At 38.3% G+C, this 20,405-nt stretch overlaps 1 protein-coding gene and 1 non-coding gene across 2 annotated transcripts; both read right to left on the bottom strand.

Moving 5' to 3' along the window:
• Positions 1-8,547: 8,547 nt before the first annotated feature.
• Positions 8,548-8,629, bottom strand: Trnal-aag (transfer RNA leucine (anticodon AAG)). Its single transcript has one exon. It is a non-coding gene; the product is annotated as a tRNA-Leu (tRNA).
• An 8,712-nt stretch (positions 8,630-17,341) lies between these two features.
• LOC110061897 (uncharacterized) lies at positions 17,342-18,014 on the bottom strand (the record flags this gene model as incomplete). The annotated part of the gene is made up of 1 exon (XM_020768757.2): positions 17,342-18,014. A coding segment is annotated over one exon (636 nt), but the record flags the coding sequence as incomplete, so codon positions are not given.
• Positions 18,015-20,405: the final 2,391 nt, after the last annotated feature.

The raw sequence follows: 20,405 nt of genomic DNA, 5'->3' as shown, positions 1-20,405 counted from the left end.
CCCGTTAAAACAATCAAACAAACTGTCAAACTTGTTTCTTTATTGTAGAGTTGGTATCTTTCACCTCAGTATCTTACTAGTTGAAAAAATTAACGTGTTTAGTACAGGCGCCACTGAGACGCGATCCAATCACATCCCTCGAGTTGCCCCAGAGAAACAGCCTAGTTTGCTGTGATTTCTCGACCTTGATTTTATCTCGAGTCCAAAAGAATTAAAGCATGCAAAGTTTTGAGGTCTTTGCTTATTCTAGTTATTTGTTTATACTTTTTTTTTCGGCTGGTAATGTCTGGACACCCTTTTGATGATGGCATCAGTATGGTTGAGTTTTTTTCGTTGGGTTTTATTACTTTTTTTTTTTTGCCTGTTGCCGCGAATAACTTTGTTTAGAGTTCGTAAAAAAATTGAAAATTTCGTGATAACGAAATTTTTGTTTTCGTAATAGCGTTCGTACATGAGACATGCGAATTATTTGTGTAACCACAAATGCCAATCAATCGAAATATATAGCAAGATTTTAGTTCAGCATTGATCTGGATTCATTGAAATTGATCACGTGGAGTAATAGCGTTTACCCGCGGAAGCTGATAAATTCGACCAAGCACGTTCTGCCAAACAACAACAGCAACAGCAACAACAACAACAAACAGCAGAAACGTAACAGTAAAATACAAATGTGAGTCAAGTGGTCTGTGTTTAGTTTATCAACTGAAAAGACACAAACGAGCTGCTTTGATAACCGATTATAAAAACAGCATCATCTAAGCTATATCTTGCGTTAAGTAATTAGTATGTGTAATCAAATGGTGACGAGTGAAATTAGGAAATGATTTCACGTGCGTTTTGTCAAAATTCTGATAATTTCCCTCGCCTAAAGGCTCGGGAAATTATCAGAACTTTGACAAAACAAGTGGAATTATTTCCTAATTTTAAGAGAAAACCATTTGATTACCTTTTAATATCGTGGGTGACAAATTACGCTCACAACCGTAACTATTTTTACTGGTTTATTCTATCGAAAACCGAGAACGTTAAGAAGAATATAGTTTTAGTTTCAAGCATACGTTACCGCTAAAGTTCGTAATTTTCTGAGTTTCTTATCAAAAAATACCTTTCGAATTCTTCGTGCTTGTTCATGATGTTTCAAAATTAAGGCAACTGTCAAATCTTTCTTAAATGATTGGCTCTAATTCGTCATGAACTGATGAATGAAATGACAACAGCGCCCGTTGAAATGCGCTGAAAGTGAAATTTTGACATAAGTTTTAACAGCTTGTTTTGAAGTGAAATTGTCACTAAAACTTTGCGTTATGGTCTACGAAAACTTGCCTAAATGAAAGTCAAGCGAAAATGTACAAAGTTAAAACACCTTCAAAGCTGGCAAGGAGCATGGTTGTGGACAAATTATACATCATGGTTTGTTGTGCACGAAGCGTTAGCCTGCCCGGCATGTGGTTTATCACCACATTACAGTTGTGGAAATTGAAGACCTGGCCACTGCTCACCGCTGCAGTGGACTGGATTAGCGGCTGAAGGGGAACTCGACTGGTTGTCTGGTTAAAGTGAATTTCTTTGCCATCAATGATGCTAGACAGTTGTCGCTGCTCGTCTTCGTTCCCGGAGTCGTAGGCTTCAACGCTTAATATTGTTCTTGTCGATGGCCAGGTATTGTTATTATTTGGGATTTTGGAACTCCCTTGGCCTTATAAATAATAATAATAATAAATAAATATTTATATTTAACGGTGGTCAGCTTTCTGACCACCGTATGCCAGACTGAGTAGTTGGATAATCTGTTTTAGGGACCCACGTTCGTAATCGGTTCCGTCTTGTTTACACACGAAGGCGTAAAACTGCTCAAGTGCTTCATCCAACTGCTCAGGAAGAATCATCTCCAGGCACCTCTCAAGGCTATTTTCGTCACACCACCTCTCAAGAACCCTCACCCAGTTGATTGTGCTCTTTCGCGTATTTAAGTTTTCTGCCGTTTCTTTTAATGCCGTATCTTTTTCAATGGTCACCATCTTAAATCTCGACGCCATCTTGGCACCGATCGCGATACAAGAGACGTTGCCATGGCAATTTTATAATTTCACCTGTGAAATTATAAATTAATGGTAAAATTTCGCTCCAGAATTAAGGTGTAATTTGTCACCTATGATATTATCCAAATAAGCAACGGAATTTCAGAATTTCACCTTTTCTTGACAGGACTCAGGTAAGGGCTGTGCATCACCGACATTAAGAAAACAAAAAAAAAAAACACTAGGATAACCTAATAAAGACCTATTAACAGTGAAAACAGAAGAAATTATGTTTAGAAACACCTTTTGTCCTGATGAGCGTCTATGCTTTTATAACGCGAAAATCCCATCTCACATTGCTGCTAGGTTGACTGTGAGATACTGGGCACCAAATTTCTGTCATTCGTCACAACCCCCCCCCCCCCCCCTCACTTGCCACTATTTGCGACTATTCGCGACTGTTCGCACTATTCGTACTATTCGCTATTCGAGGCTATTCGCTATTCGCTATTCGCGACTATTCGCTATTCGCGACTATTCGCTATTCGCGACTATTCGCTATTCGCGACTATTCGCTATTCGCGATTATTCGCTATTCGCTATTCGCGACTATTCGCTATTCGCGACTATTCGTTATGCGCGACTATTCGCTATTCGCGACTATTCGCTATTCGCGACTATTCGCTATTCGCGATTATTCGCTATTCGCTATTCGCGACTATTCGCTATTCGCGACTATTCGCTATTCGCGACTATTCGCTATTCGCGACTATTCGCTATTCGCGACTATTCGCTATTCGCTATTCGGGTTTTTCAGACACCCTTTCCCGTCAAGGACTGATCGCAAGGCAAAATGCTCCCTCGAAATGTTTTAATCGCCCTCCTTTGCTGTTTGCTTGCCATGCAAAACCTGATTTTCACGTAGGGGCCAAACCACCCCCCTAATGTTTCATGAAGGCTATATTTGCTTGGTTTATATATTTCTGAACCAAGTTTGGCAGATGAGCGTTCTTTGTTCTCCAGTTTATTTCAATTTGGAAGTTGTGAAAAAATGTTAGATTATGACGTCATAATTGATGACGTCACCAAAACGTGCTATAATTTGTGTATAATCGGATAAAAAGATTATGTCATTGGAAAGGCCTTGATTTGAGGAGTAAAATGCCGGAAACCGTTTTTTGCTATGATGATTATTTTTCGAGATATGGTAAGTTAAATATTTTGTTGTTGTCCCCCCGGATTTTGCTTAACCATACTGTCTTTCTTAAGTCAGTCTCTCTGGTTTATTTTTTTCAGTTTTATTCTAGGAGGGCTAATAATCTAGAAAAATAGAAAGCTTGATGTTGTCAAAAATCGTCTGGTTTTAGAAATTTGATTCTCGGCTTTGTTAGGGTGGTATTAACAGTAAAAAAACGGGTGACGTCACAGGTTATGACGTAACGAAACTAATTTTAACGCAATAACACTAGAGGGATAATTTTTCATTCCGATTTTCTTCTTTATTTTTGCTTTAGTCACCTCGAACATAACATGTGTAACATAGCTGCATTTGCTGGAACAAAATTACGGCTCCAATTTGGGGATTTTTTTGGGGGGGGGACCCCATATTTTGCAGAGTTATTTTTCATATTTAAAAATGCCATATTTCATTTAATTTTTGTGATATGGACAAAATTTTTTCAGGTTTCAGTTCCCCTTGATGTGCTCTTTCGAACACATTGTAAAAAATATACATAAAAACTTCAAAAGTGGCAAAAACATGACGTCATCACTGTGACGTCACAACTTTGACATTAACTGACATTTTTCACGTAAATATAATTGGCAATAGGTCTCCTGCTCGTCTGCCAAGTTTGGTGCAGAAAGAGTCAATACTTTTTAAGTAATGTGAAATAATGTGAAATACCCAAGAACTGACGAAACATTTGGGGGGTGGTTTGGCCCATACGTGTTTGGCTAGTCAAGAATGACTTCTGGTTTTGTTAGGAAGGCTTTTACGAATAATGGAGACTTTAAATCAGCTGCCGAATAGACGTCGACGCCGCCGTCGTTTTCACCCGTATTGAAAGTTTCCTAGCATCCTGGTTTGAAATCCACATGCACCAGCATACCTTCTCTGGTCTTTTTCCGTAGATATTTGAGAATGGGGAGCTAGAGGGTCATTCGACAAATCTCCATCTCCAACTGGCGTTAATGGGGCCACGTACATTTTACCATTTTACTTCACCAATGGTATAAATTACCAAATATGATGACCAGTTGAAGTCTATCTGTCAAGGAACAATAGATCTTCTCGCCCGACAAAAAACCGTAGGCCTCCAAAACTAGTCAACGGCATCTTTGAAGTTTGATGGCACTTGCAAAAATTTTGGTGGGTCAGAAAAATGGCAACTTTCTGTATTCTTTCAACTGTATTTTTTCTGTTAACTTTTTTGTTTGAAACAACTGAAAATGATTTATTAACGAAATTAAACTAGCTCGCTTAAACTGTGTAGCCTTGCAGTATTATAAGCTTGTTACTAAAAGCAAACGACTTTAACTAATTTCGATTTGATCACAATGGCTTTACTGCCTTTATAAGTATGTTCACAATTTGACAAAACTTTTTAAATTCTTTATTGTTAAATATAAAGGATATACAATCTTCACATTGCTAGTTTTGCTAAAATTTTCCCAAAGATATAATGATCAGCTTCCAAAGTTAATGAAATTAACGACTTTAGATACGGCTTCTAAACACTCCAATACGAGATAAGTAAAAAAAACAATACAACGGGGATAAGATAAATGCTATCGTGTATGAAATGTTTTGTGTAGGAGAAACAAATTCTGCAGAGTGGAGGATAATATACGAAAAGCGTAACCGACACTCTGGCATGTAGACTGGTATCATTTTTGTGTGAACGAAACTCACAATAAGTTGACAGCTAAGAAGATTATCTATGTAAAGGTGAATTAATCAACATGACACCAGCGTGGGGCAAAGAAAAATTCTGAGTCCCCGACAGGAATCGAACCCATGACCTCCCGAACACCGGGCGGGCGCTCTATCCACTGAGCTACGAGAACTCATGGAAAGCAAGATCATTTAACTGAGTTCATATATGGCAGGTGTCCTGCATACTGCTAGGATCAACGTTATCGAATTCATCGTGAGTGGTGATAAGTGGACCTTGCTCTCCAAGAGTTCTCGTAACTCAGTGGATAGAGCGCCCGCCCGGTGTTCGGGAGGTCATGGGTTCGATTCCTGTCGGGGACTCAGAATTTTTCTTTGCCCCACGCTCGTGTCATGTTGATTAATTCACCTTCACATTTCATTACCGAGCTTAAAAGGCACCATCTTTATTAACTTACCAAGATTATCTATCTACGTGAGTCACGTGATAGAAAGGAATTGCATTAGTACTTACACGGTAATCCGTTTAGATAAAAGAAACGTGCAAGGAAACGGGGTCCCCATCAGCACGCGTTGATATCTCATCTAGATTAACCATGTGAGTGCTGCATTGATCGTGTTTCACTCACTTGTGCTATTTTTCACCCTTTACATGTAAACCTCCCTAGATTATCTAGATAAAAAGAAAGCGGAAAGGACCACTACAACAAGGATATTTTTTTCGTGGATGATTCCACAATTGTATATTTTATTTCATATTTATACTTTTACCTTGAAATATTTACACATATAAGTAGAACACATTGTACGGATTTCCTAATTTGCTAATGGGATCATAATATCAACTGAACCAAGCCAAGGTTAGAGAGTGTAAATCTGAGGAAAGACCTACGATGTGACACTTTCTAAAACAATCTAATTGAGAAACTGGAAAAAAAGAAAAAAAAACATTTGTCGCTTCTTTATCGAGTTAAGTTGTGACCACAAGTGAAACCTTAGGAGAATGTGATTGGAAATGCTGTGAAGAAAAGAGAAAGTGTATGGTGAGCGTTTCTGCCACTTTCTCGACCTCTCAGAAGCTCGATATAATTCCACAGTGATTAATTAACTCGAGAGAAACAGGAAAACAAATGTTTCCAGTCTGGCTTAGAAAAACCTGCCATTAAAAGAGAGGAGAAACTTACTCATTTATAGCGATCTTTCTCTTTGCTTGTATCGTCATCACGTGAACAGCTCGTGCTGGTTCTGTGCTTCTGCAGAAGTACAGCTTTCATCGCGCCCTTTCTTATAGGATGCTTTCTTAATAGGAATGTGAAGACTTTACCAGGATTAGGATAAGGATGTGCCCAATGAATAACACAAATACGCAATTTCGAGCTTCGGCACACAAGTCATGAGCGATATAAAACACCAAACAGTCGAGAACTCTTTATTGTTGCTGCTCCTGCTTATTGTTGTTATTTTTGTCGTTGTCGTTGTCGTTGCCTCCCGTTGTTGTTGTTTTGTTGTTGTTGATTTTGTTGTTGTTTTCTTCTGTTGTTAAATTAAAATCAAAAGTTTCGTGGGCTCTATTGAAGATGTATCTATGCTCGGTATTTTTCTAGTATTTACAATGATGTTCTCTGATTGACATTTCAAACCAGTTAAGATGAAAACAACTTCGACAAGCTCTATCAGCATTGTTGTTGATGATGTTATCTGCATGTTAATATCCTGCGTGGGACATCAAGGCTACGTTTAATGAGGCATTAATACAAATAATGACCTACTTATCTGGGAAAATAACGTGAAATTGTTTACTCAAATCACGATTTTGTTGTTGATCCGAAAATAATTTAAGGTTGCACTGCCATGTTACATAGCAACAAACTTGACCCACTCTTTACCAACTCCGTCATGCAGTCACATCCTAAAAATAAAACTTGCTATGCAGTTAAATGCTGGAGAGAAGCGGATACATCTGTATAGAGCAGAATGATATGGCGTGTGCACGTGCTTCAAAATGTTAGGTAACCAGGCGACGATAACGGACACGTGAATACAAAGTAAGTTATTTTTGTACGTAAAACATATCGTGGATGTTGGATTTTGTTTCTCAAGGTTAGAGGATTTTTTGACAATTTTCATAAGACCAACAATGACACTTCTACACCTAAATAGCAGAAGAGAAATGTTGTTCTTTCCATGACCTTATCCTTACTTGCAAACTTTACCTTCTTTATCAAATTAGGCAAGAGAAAAAATTAAAAAAAAAAATAAATAAATAAAAAAAAAAAGAGTAAAAGGAGGTCGTGATAATGGCGACATGTTTTTAATGGTAATGTTACGCTGATATAAAACACCCCGGCTTCAAAATAGAACGATTTATTAACAGTCGCACCTGTTGATATTGAAACTAGTAACTGCTAGATTAATAGCCACCATTCTTGACAATGAAAACAATTATTAATTAAACTATGCGAACGATGATAAACAGCGACTCTGCTATTGAGAAAAGGAAAATTGGGGTTAACGGCCTTAAAAAATTGAAAGGGTAATTAATAGCAAACAAAGTCAAATCTCGCGTGGCACATGCCATGCGTACATTGCAATTGCACAAAATAATCGTATATATTTGCTGCGATAAAGAATGCCTCTAAGCTTTTATGAGTATATTATATGACGTGGCGTTTTATTTTGATTAATGGACTTTCAGTTGATCTTATCTGTAAGCAGACCACAAATCTTCTCGCATGTGAGCAAAGGTGCATTCTTTTAGATTCCATTGGAATATGCTTCAATTTGGATGGGTAATGAAATGGTAAAAAGTGAAATTAGAAAATAATTTCACGCACGATTTGTCAAAGATTCTAATATTTTTTTTTTCTTTTTTTTTTAACAAAACGTAGGTGAAATGATTTCCTAACCTCACGAGTGTAGAATTTTATTTCCTTTAAATATCTTAAGTGATAAATTACGCCTACAATTGTGGGCTTTTGAATTGTTTATTTTATCGACAAAATTTCGCGCCAAATTTTGCCATGGCAACTTTGTAATTTAACATGTCAAATTATTAACTAACGCTGAAATTTTGAGGAAAAATTAAGGAGTAAATTGTTACCTATGATATTAGACAAAGAAATTGAGGTCGATTGAAATACCCTACGAGCTTGCGAACGACCAATTAAGTCCCAATTGTATTCACTTGCTTTTTTTTTTTTTTTTTTTTAATTTCTGTTGCTCATTTAAAAGTTTCCATGCATGCTAACAAAAACAGCTTGGAAAACTTGGCCCGTCCAAGGTAAAGGGTATGGACACCATAAACTCAAAACACCGAACAGGGGTCAGTGGTTCGATCCAAAACAGCAAAATTCTACTTCCCTAGGCCTGTTTTTAGTGTTTTTATTTTTTATATTATTTTTATTTTATCATAATCATCGTAAAAAAAGAAATTCTGGCAGCGAAGGAATTCGAACCCAAACCGCCGAATAGACTGCTGCCTAAAACCAGCGACTTAGACCACTTGGCCACGCTGCCGGACATGAAGCGCTATTAAAACATTTCTATATCTAACGACACTGCATCCGATCATTGGGTAAAAATTGTTCACAGTTGAATAGAACTACTCATGCCATATGGAAAAAGAAAACTTGGCAGCGGTGGGACTCGAACCCACGTCTCCGTAGAGACTGGTGCCTTAAACCAGCGCCTTAGACCACTCGGCCACGCTACCAGATGTGTTTACAATTGGGTTCAAAGCGTGACAAATCTAGGGGCCCTCATCAATAGTCAGAACTCACCGGGCCTAGAGAACAGGTTGCTGTCGGGCTAAATGGTAAAAAGTAAAACGCAGGTCTGCGGGATGGCACCCTTCATGCTTAAGGTGTGCATCAAAGGAATTGGCCTGGTCCATCAATTGGCGAAAAAGAACTTGAGACGCTTTAAGAAAATGACACTTTACAAAATTTAAATTCTTGTTCCATTTAAGGTTACAGTATACCTTCGGGTCGGCAATTTTCTTCAAATTTGGATTTTTGAGTCAAAATAGTGGTCGAAGAATAATCTCTAATTTCCGAAAAAAAAATTGAAAAAGGCTAAATATTGGCGGAGAAATGGCGGTTTTACGTTTTCACCGGAAGTAAAAGTTTACCTCTTGATTGACAGCCCTATGGCGCGTATGCAATCAACCGAGACGATTTTCGTATCCGTATCTAGCGTTCGTATCCGTTTTCAGTCTTCCCCATTTTGCCAGACCAGCTTCAAGAAAAACTGAGCTACAGAAAAATTATCTCTCTGCCTTCGGTTCCTTGAGCGCATTGCGAAACACAAGAGTTTTTTAGAGATTCGCGCGTAAATTTCACCAGGAGGTTAACGGTAGTAAACTTTCCCTGCCCTGATTGGCTTAGTTATCCGAGAACCCAGTTGAAGGCGTTTGTGGGCGGAGTTTGTTTGCGAAGCAGAAAAATTTTCTTAGCGCTGTTTTCTCGAATAAATTTTTTCACTTGAAGCAGACACTTTAAAGAGTTATAACTCAAAGGGAATTTGTTCAATTGCTCTTAAATTTGGACAGTGGCTAGTTTAACATATAAACTACAAAAGCGTGTTTGGGAATTGTTAATTTCGAAATACTTTTTCTTCGAGAGCGATTTTTGTACGATCACTCCACATTTTTTAAATCCTATTTCGAAAATTTTCTGTAACTTTTTACTGCAATTGAATATGCCAAAACGCAGACACGTTTTTTTAAGCGCTTTGGGCCCTGAAACCGAGGAAAAAATTAAATTGGCGAAAAACGAAATTCGCTTTGACTTGTAGCTTTCGAAAGGTGATTCGGGCGCTCGCATTAAGTGGTCGTGAAAAATTCGACAATTCATTTTCTTTCAAAATTCTTGGTATAGTTTGATAGCCAGCTCCATAAGCTTTAATTTGATATAGGGGTTTAGGTATCTACAGCTTAAACTACACGCGCTACATCGCTTGCGCGCGAAACACCCCTGAAGGTATACTGTAACCTTAAAATGCATTCTCTGATAGCCTGAGCCTTCCTCCCCCACCCCAATCTTTCACCTTGATAGAAAACCAACGTTGCTTGGCGGTAGACTCGAAAAATATTTATAAGGTACTCCAAACTATGAAGAATTTCAGAATTACTTTGTAGTGTAATTTGTCAAAACGTCAATCGCCATCACTCTTTTTCAGAATAGGGGAAACAGGTCACAAGGACGATCACTGCTAGAGCGGTCCTCATAAAGTTGTTCCCTGTAATTTGGTACGTTCTTTTTAACTTTCTTCGATGGTTTAGCCACTGGAACATTAATCATTTAAATCGACTAGTTTTATTTCAGGAATCTTTCTATGTTACTTTTATTCGTAAACCCACGAGCCATTTCGAAACTCTCTTTTACGGGTATCATATTTTCTGTACCATGTGTTCCTACTTACGCGTGTTTCAAGTCATCATCTGATACGGGACATTTCACATAATTCGAATTAACATTTCAACCCAAAATGGGGTTCTTGCATTGGTATATTGGTTAATGGGGTTCTTGCGTTGGTATATATGGACCACTATTCAAATAACCTTTGGTAATAACAGAATCATTTAATGGGCGTATTCAGGAATGACTATCAACACTGTCAATTCTTTTTGGGTGTGTTTTGCAGACGCAGATTAATGAGGGGAACAATGCATGCTTCCTTATATGACTTCTTCAATAAAATCTTCTGCAGGGAATAAAATTGCCAATTAAGATCAATACTTTTATCAAGAAGTTAGAGAACTAAGTAGAAAAGTCGGGGATGTTGAGATGGATTGTATTCCGCCATTCGCTGCAAACAAACCACGATACGGTAGAAGTGGAGATTTTACTTTACACTAGCTTTTATCCAAATATTAACAAAATACTTGCGTGAGAAGGTGACAGTGACAGAAGAGAACTACATAACGTACTTAAAAAAGAAATTCAGCTAAAAACTTGGGGATCACAATAACCATATACGATACTTGTTCTATAGGACCGTAAATAATACAAGATTGGAAGATTCACAAGTCGCGCAGATGACATTAGCGTGGAATGCACGCGAATCGCAATCTCGTTGATCCAGGACAGTAAGACAATCAAGGCCGCTCTCTAAATAATGCAATCATTCATTCGACTCCAGAGCTAAAAGCTACGACATCTAGAATATTACGCTCTCACAAAATGAATTCTCATTGAAAGAAACAATCAGGGTATTGTAAGGTTTAACTAAGCATACGTTAACAATAAGGAAGACGTTTTTTTTTTTTGTTTCCATCCCTCCCTTCCAACCCCCCCCCCCCCCCCCGTCCTACGTCACCTCCTGCTCTTTATGCTGGACTGGGGAACAGATCTAAAAGAGAAATTCGGGCAGAGTATTCTCAAAGATGGTGCAGCTACGAGTGGTCATAACCAAAAATTTCGTACCTTTGATTTAAACAACAAAAGCATACCCGGACATTTTTTCGTGCTTTATTTCAGTGCTATATATATATGAAAAAACAAAAAAAAAATTGTTTCAATACAATGCTACGATGCTACGTCCACCAAGCAACCACATGAATATTATTACTTTAACAGCATTACAATTTTTCAATTGTTTTTCTTTCTTTTTTTTTTTTTTTTTTTCTTGGTCCAGGAGCCATTTTCGGGGACGGAGACCGTAAGCGCACGTCATTTCTAGTATTGGGGTTGTCCCCATGATATGGGACAATAATTCTATTTTTAGAACAAATTGCACCATCGCCTGCGGCACAAGCGCGTACATGCTGCGAGGATTTTTGCGGATGTCGCGCAAGGGAAATGGCGTCCGAAATTCCCGAAATTTTTCTTGTTTTTGGCCCACAACTCAACGGGTTTACGTCTGTTGGAATTTTGCTTAACTATTTTCGTCGTAAGCTGCTCCAGTTTGAGTGAAGTAAGACAGTGTCGAATTTAGGTATGTTACGCTGTAAGTTTATATATATCGCTGACCAAGTTGTGTTCCGACGGATGCTTCTTTTACATGAGCTGTTCATTACTCCACTTTAGATTTCACATATGTTGAAGATTAACAGCTTTTCCATTACACAGCAAAAGACTAGCTGGATATGTTTAGATATAGCAGAGCTTCAGGACTTCGTAGTTTCCTAGCTCCTCTTGCCACACGCTTGCGAGGAATTTGTCAGTCTATCGCGACCGAAAAGTAAAACAAAATAATTGCTAGTCTGAGTTTCGCTTGAATTGTAAGTAACGCTTGATGTTTCATAAAGGCCCAATAACTTTACGTCCGTAGATACTGCCTTGTTTTATTCGTGTAAAAATCCAGTAAATTCTCTGTTGTCGAGGAATGAGAGCGCCCGCCGATGCGTGGTTTGTACAGTCAGTAAACATGACAAATTGAACCTCCGCCGCACTTTCGTGTGAAAGCGTACATCGAACTCAAACAATAACTCTGTAGTTTTTAAATATGTTTAAGATTGATAAATGTTTGAGAACATATTAAAAGCTAAGCTGAAAATATGTGAATAAAGCAGAAATAATCAGAAAAGTTACGATGACGCTTTGTTTAATCAACTGGAATAACGACTTCGATTTTGTTGATCGAGTTATCAAAACTCCTTGTCTATTTTCATTTCCGCAGTGTAAAACTTCACTATGCTTATGTTGAAGAAACACACATGATGTTACTAGCCTTTTTTGCGTTTGTGAAATTTGTTGCAGCATCTCAGTACAAGAGATAACGAAAGAAATGTATGTCAAGATTTGTTGACAATTAAAAACACCGACTCGGACTTGAAAGTGCACAAGCTGCACTATGTAAATGAGCTAATTGTACGCGTCAGACTTTCCTTTCAAAAACTTTTGCAAACTCACCAAACAAGCAGAAACAATAAGAAACCATCAAAACAGGTTTTGGTTATGATGAACCATCGTCTGAGAAACTCACAAATTAACTCGATACCAGAGTAGAGAGTTTTCTTGCTATTTTCTTCAAGGTCCGTTAATACGGGCAACATTTTGCTTCAACTTGTCTCGCAACATTGTTGCATTGCAAGATGAAACACATTGTTGAGCGTATGACCACGTTTGTGACCAACTTGTCTCGCAGCAAAATACAGTGTTGCAAGTTAAGGCAACATGTTGCACAAAGTAGACTCGAGTTCTACTTTCTGCAACAAATTTTAGGTTTGCTGCTCGTATTACCACTGAAGCTACAACTTGTCTCGCAACAAATTTGAATTCAATGCTTGTGATTGGCTGTCGCGAAGCGCGGCAAATAAAAAAAAAGAAATATGGCGGACGGTGAAGGCGAGCCTGAATTCGGAGAAGAGCGGGAACTCTCGGAAAGTCATAAATTTGTCCTGTACAAAGACCTCGAGAGCTATCATAGTCTTTGGGACGCCTCGTTTGTCCCTTCAAAACAAGCAGGAAAAAAGGCACAAGGCTTGGAAGAACTGTCGCAAAAATACAACTTTTCGCCTAGCTACCTGAAACGACAATGAGTTTCATACTCAGAGAACTTCGCTGGCACGGAAGTCAAGACGAAAATGACGGCCAGAAGTCGAAGTGTAACTTCGTCGAAATGCTAAATTATATTAAAAAAAGCGCCATCTTTATTCACACGCGATTAAGCAATTATAACTGTAGAATTCTGCAGACTTGCAACGCTGTATTTTGCTACGAGACAAGTTGGTCACAAACGTGGTACTACGCGCAACAATGTGTTTCAACTTACAATGCAACAACGTTGCGAGACAAGTTGAAGGAAAATGTTACCCGTATTACCGGACCTTAAGTCAGAACAAAACGCAAAAACATACGCGTAAGCTTACAACTAGCGTGAGCATATCTTATTATTCCTTCCCAGTGCGAGATTGAAGTCTTGTTTTCAACCCTGAAAAACCCACCTTTTCCGTTAGCTCGGATCATAAAACTACATATAAGCGCCCTGGTTGGTATTCCCTGCCTTATTCCCTGCCATCGCTGTGAAAAATACGCGCAAGAGAATCTCTCAACTCTCACCATTTGATCACGCAACGTGACAACATCCACGCGAGAGCCCCCGACATGTGCGTGAATCCAGGCGGATATATGACGTCAGGATGGCGTAATTTGTTCTAAAAATAGAAAAATTGTCCCATATCATAGGTGCGCGCGAATCCCGAGTCTTACGGTCTCCGTCCCCGATTATGGCTCCTGCTTGGTCTTATAGCGAGACATGCAAGTCTCAATACATCATGTTGTGTTGCTGTCAGAAAACCCTTAACTTTCTAACTGGCCAAACGGAAGTAGGCTTGATTTACACTTTCATTGGGGATCTACAACAAGGACAACAAAAAAATCTGTTATTCATATACCAGATTTCACAACCTCGTCCCCAGGGCTTTAAGGAACGGCGATGCAGGTTGCACAATTCTCCAAACAACGAATTGTATAAAAAATAGCCTTCATTTAGCTCGAAAATATGTCAGGATATTTTTTCGTGGGCATTATCTGCTCCGAGAAGCAAACAGTTTTCCGAGAGCGTACCTCGAGGAAAACTGTGAGCTTTTAGGGACAGATTACGTCCAAGGAATAAATACCCGAACATATTTCGCGCCAAATGGAGGCCATCGTGTTTATTATACGTCGAATATATTTCGCATCACGAACGGTTTTGAAAATTGGGGAATATCACTTGGATATTCCCCAGTTTTAGCTGAGCTGAGGCATATTCAGTCACGTTAAATGATTAGACCAATTGTGCGCGTTCGAAAATATGTGGTGGATTACAAAATAACACACCGCCCAACACTTAAATGAATTCGAGAATACATGTATCGAGTTATTTGTTAATAATAATAATAATAATAATAATAATGATACTAATAGCAATAATAATAATAATAATAATAATAATAATAATAATATACAAGGTAATCTTTGGCCAAAAAAAAAAAACAATTTTGAGCGTACCATTTACGTTGCATTTGTCTCCATTCCCATGTTTTCAAACATGATCAACTCTAATTTTTTTTTCTTTGCTACTGGGGAAGATTTGAACACTTGTTCTCCATCGCACATTGCTAGATTAAATTTAGTGTTAATTATACCTACCAAAACACTTGCTTTTGCATTTCTCAAGTGACAGGAAGTTGTTCTGGTTACCAATACAACAGCCGTAATAAAAACGCCCACATTTCCGAGTATATTTGTTGTAGAAATACCGGAGGAGGCGCGGGTGCAAGGTCCTACCCTTTTTGGTAGAAAGCATAATGGCTCGATATCCACGGTCAGAAATTGATTGCATGCCAAAGACAGGAAAACAATGAAGAAAGTATAAATTTAAGGTGCAATATATATATATATATATATATATATATATATATATATATATATATATATATATATATATATAAGATGCAGTTTTATGCAGTTTTACTATCTCTCGATTATTTGAAGACCTTACGTTTTTCACTACCAAAAATCATTAAACAAAACCCTTGTAATGCCAATTACGAAATAGAAAACATGTACCGTGTATCTATCGAGTTATAAAAACACAAGTGGAAGTTTGGGAGAACGAGAAATGCTGTGGAACACGAGCCGTAGGCGAGTGTTTCCCCAACTTTTTCGAGTTCTCCCAAACTTTCACAAGTGTTTCTATTACTCGATCGAAACACGGAGAACATGTTTTCTATTTCTTTTAGAAAACACCGCGAGGAAAACAAAGACAAACAAATTGTTAACTTTGATCATCAAAATGTAAATTCGCTTTGCTCGCGCCATCATTACGTCAACAGTTCGTGCTAGTTCTGTGTTTCTATCGAGTTTTAGAAACACGATTTTTAACCAATTAGCGCGCGTGTTTTCTTGGGGATGTTTCCTAATATTCTCTGTTACATAACTTAGTCTCTGCTTTATGTTACAACGAATGCGATATCAGCAGTCTAAAGACGTGTTATTTTTTTATTTTTATTTTGACATTTTACTATCTACCTAAAACTACAGTCGATGGAGTCAGAAACGAAGTCACGTTCCAAGTGTTGCTAGTAAATGGAGTGTGCCCAAAGCCAAGTACAATACCTCGGTTATCAACTGGTATTCTGCATACAGTGAAACCTCTATTAAGCGGACCTCCCAATTAAGCGGATACCTTTTATTAAGCGGACACTTACCCTGGTCCCGAGATTAACGTGTTATATTTCCCTTTATAACGAACCCCTGTTCAGCAGACATCTCTATTAAGCGCACGCGGACACTTAATAAATTGTATTTTGCTAATTTCTATTGTTAAAAACTTATATTAAGCGGACACCGAACTGAATTGACAATGCGGCATTGGATTATGTCCTTGGAATAGTCGATTAAATGTACCTGTATTATCGCTGCTGTATGGAAAGGGAAGTATTGCAAACAAATTAAAGTTGGTAATGAAAGCTGACGAACTTGAACCCTGAATAGCTTCGTTAACAACCTGGAACTTTATTACAGTACAGAGGAACTGCTGAATGTTAATTATTGACAAACACTGCGCAATTGTTATAAACCTTTATTAGCGGACACCCTCTATTAAGCGGACACTTGGGAAGGTCCCGATCGAGGGTGTCCGCTTAATAAAGGTTTCACTGTATAGGCAAAAAAAGAAACAAACACTTACTAGACATGTTTTGGTGCAGTCGTCGAAGTCGCCAAAACGGTTTGCATTTCCCAAGCAACCACCGTAGATAAACTTCTCGCACTTTCCAGTTTTGAGGTTATAATAATAGTTCGGAAAAGATGCTTTACGCGGCCCAGGAACTTTGGGTAAAAAGCATCTACCTGAAATCAGTCAAAACAAAACAAAAGTAGGCGAGTTTTTCCCAATTTTCGTTCTAACGATACAAGGGGAGAGATACAACACTGAGACACAGTAACGCATGTTTGCACTGTATTTTCTCCTCTTCTAACTTTTTTTTTATTTTCACTACTCTGAATCGCGATATTGTTCATAAGGACTACGTATGATCTTTTCATGACCAAGCTGGCCTTTTTGCCTTCTGTCTTAACTGGTAATGCGCTACTTGGCAAAATAAATAAAGTGGCTCTATGGTTACCAAATATAAGTGACCTCTACATTGGATAGATTTACCTTAAGCTATTAGTCTTATTTTTAGTCTTACATGTTGTCTCACATTCCGTTTCCTAGACAACCGCCATAAATGAATCGCTTGCACGGTCACTGGCCTGATCAAAGTAATATCTTAGGGTAAAGACTCTGCAGGGGCCTTAATCCTTCCGAAGAAGACATACGCTCCTGGAACCCACGCAGGAGGAGAACGCCAGTACCCCTTTAAAAAGTCAGAACATTTGCAATCAAATTCTTCTAACTTTCAACTCATATTTGATAATATATAGAACAGTTGTCTGTTTGTCAAGGTAAAAGGCTGCGTTTCAAAGAGAACATAAGTCAAGTCAGTGAAAGAAATAGCGAAAAACGTCCTACGTAGCATTGCGATATTACTAGCAATATATCCACCAGGTTTTTCTAGCAAAATATGTGCTATATTCATCGTTATCGTTTTCATTTTCATCATGGCTTTCCTCGTCAATTTCATCTCCATCATCATAAACGTCAACTCCATCGTCATCTTCATCAATATCACCACTGTCATCTTCATCGTCATCATTATCGTTCTCACCAATGTCATCTTTGTTATCTTCATCGTTGACCTCACTGCTGTCACTTCCATTGCCATCAGCGTCATCTTCGCCACTGTCGTCTTCATCGTCATCGTTGTCATCTTCCCCACTGTCATCTTCATCATCATCGTCGTCGTCTTCCCCACTTTCATCCTCATCGTCGTTATCGTCGTCATCGTCATGTGTCTCGTCGCCTCTGTCATATTTATCGTCTTCTTCGTCTACCTCCTCTTCACCGCTGTCTTCGGCACTATCATCTCCATCCTCTTTATCGCTTTCCTCGCCAGTGTCATCTCCATCGTCATCATCGCTACCTTCGTCACTATCATTTATATCGTCAGCATCATCATCTCCACCAATGCCATCTTCATCGTCACCATCATAATTATTGTCATCATAATCACCTTCACGATTGTAATCGCTATCGCCATCATCGTCCACTTCGTTAATGTCACCTTAATGGTAATCATCCTCATCCTCATCATCTTCACGGCTGTTATCTTCGTTGTCATCATCGTCATCATCCTCATCTTCACCACTGCCATCTACACCGCCATCATCATCATTTTCGCCACTGTCATCTTCACCATCGTCGTAGTTGTCTTCTCCACTGTCGTCTTCATTGTCATTATCGTCATCTTTGCCACTGTCATCTTCATCGTCATCATCATCGTCGTCTCCTCCACTGTCGTCTTCATTGTCATCATAGTCATCTTCGCCACTGCCATCTTCATCATCATCGTCGTCGTCTTCTCCACTGTCGTCTTTATTGTCATTATCGTTGTCCTCGCAACTGTCATCTTTATCATCATCGTCGTCATCTTCACCACTCTCATCTTCATCTCCATCTTAATCGTCTTCATCTTCAGTATTGCTTTTTTCGACATTGTCATCTCCATCATCATCATCATCATCATCATCATCACTGTCTTCGTCACTTTCTTCTACTTCGTCTTCATCACTGTCTTCGCTACTGTTATCTCCGCCGTCATCATCACTGTCCTTGTTGTCGCTGTCTTCGCTACTTTCTAGATCTAAGTAAAATATATTTTTCAATTATTTTCAAACAATGGCTTTTGAGGACCAGCTATTAATTTTCTTTAATTTACTTTGCTCGATATCGCATTTCAAGAGTATGTGACGTGTTAAAATTTTGATATACGGTAGTTTTCTTATTGGATTTAGATAACTAATAGTTGATGATTTCTTAGCTGTTAGGTATGCATTAAATTATTTTTATATTTTCTCATTTTTGAAGGAACTTTTTAACTTAATGGAGTGAAAAGAAAGCAATTGAAAGCTTGACGTCTTTTTCCAAAGGCATGACGGACAAAGCTAAGAAATCAGTGTTGAAGTTTTTTTTAAAAATCTCTTCAGCTTCTTTTTCTTGATTTGTGTTCTATGTAATGAAAAGAACGACTCTTCTTTAATCACCATCCTCTTTTATTAATTCTAGCAGTATATAAACAGCAATTGGAATCATTGAAAACCTAGTTTTGGTTCAAATCCAAAAGGAAATACTTCTCAGTGTTATTTTGTTGTTGCAAAAGTTCAAAGAATTTATTATTATTTTTTTTATAGTTTCGGAAGAATACATGGTTAAGTTTGATCAGTTAGTAGATTTAGCATGCAGCTGCGGTAAATAACCCTTGTTTGTCCGATTTTCTGACGAGGGATTAGTTGGGTTCAGAACACAATTCAATTTCAAACAAACAGCTTTCTATTAATAATAGTAATTAGTATCACCCAACTAGTGACTAATGCAAATCCTGCATTTTGATTGGCTACGCTACTAGGGGACTATTAGTAATAGTCATCGAGTAGCGAAATTGGCGCCATCGAGCGTGACGCTTTCTTTCGTTTTATTCCCAAATAAATATTTCTTCAACTTGCATTTGCTAATTTTATTATTGCCTTTTCTGTCCGACTAGTTGGGTGATACTAAAACAATTAGACCCTTCGCCCTCAAGGGCCACGGGTCAATAGCCCATGAGGCGAAGCCTCAATTTAGGGAGTAATCGTGCTAGTAATTTCAAAATCGGACAAGCCCGAGGCGATAGGCCGATTTGAATTACGAGCACGGTTACTCCCTGAATTTTACCACACGAGGCCCAATTACTAATTAATCGTATATATAACACATTTCGGAAATAATGTCTTTTGAGAACTTATTTTCAAAGAAAACGTCTGAAACGAAGGAAGCCAGTAAAGCGCTCGCAATTGACGTGCGAATCGCGTGGGTATCCAATTTCAGGTATCCAAATACATACCTGTAGTTGGGCACCCACGTGATCGCGCGCTGATTACGTGAAAAATAGGCGCGTAGAGAACCAATCGCGAAAGAGAATTTTGCTATAGATACGATTACACTGATAATATCTAGTCAGAGTCCTTGAAATGTAGATCCGATTTACTTTGATTTTCGGAGCAATTAACGAGTACTCTTCCATCTTTTCCGCAAATTATACTGTATTTGTCAAAAAAGAAAGCATTTCTGTCCAAGTTGATCGCGGGTTTTTACAAAACATTTTCGAAAAAATACCAAGCGGAGTTTGGTATAATGCCCTAAATCTCGAATATGTTGGAAAATAAATACAGAGCAGGAAAGAACTGGGATAATTAATTGAATTTTTTTTTTTTTTTTAATCACCATCCAGCTTAGAGCTGACAAGTCAGAATGGGAGGAATTTGTTAATGTCTTATATAGCACTTGTGGTGGTCAAAGGATATCTGATATTATATTGCTCTTCACATTTAGGTTATACCGCTAATCCCAAAGACGAAATTGTTCAGAGTTAACTTCTTTCAACTTTCAGTAAATCATATTTCCCCAAAATAATGATCCAT

This window comes from Orbicella faveolata, unplaced genomic scaffold (genome assembly GCF_042242905.1).
Source record: "Orbicella faveolata isolate gen_17 unplaced genomic scaffold, um_ofav_v1 contig_12, whole genome shotgun sequence".
NCBI lineage: Eukaryota > Metazoa > Cnidaria > Anthozoa > Scleractinia > Merulinidae > Orbicella > Orbicella faveolata.
Note: the sequence above shows the minus strand (reverse complement) of the source record. Positions and strands in the feature narration are given on the sequence as shown.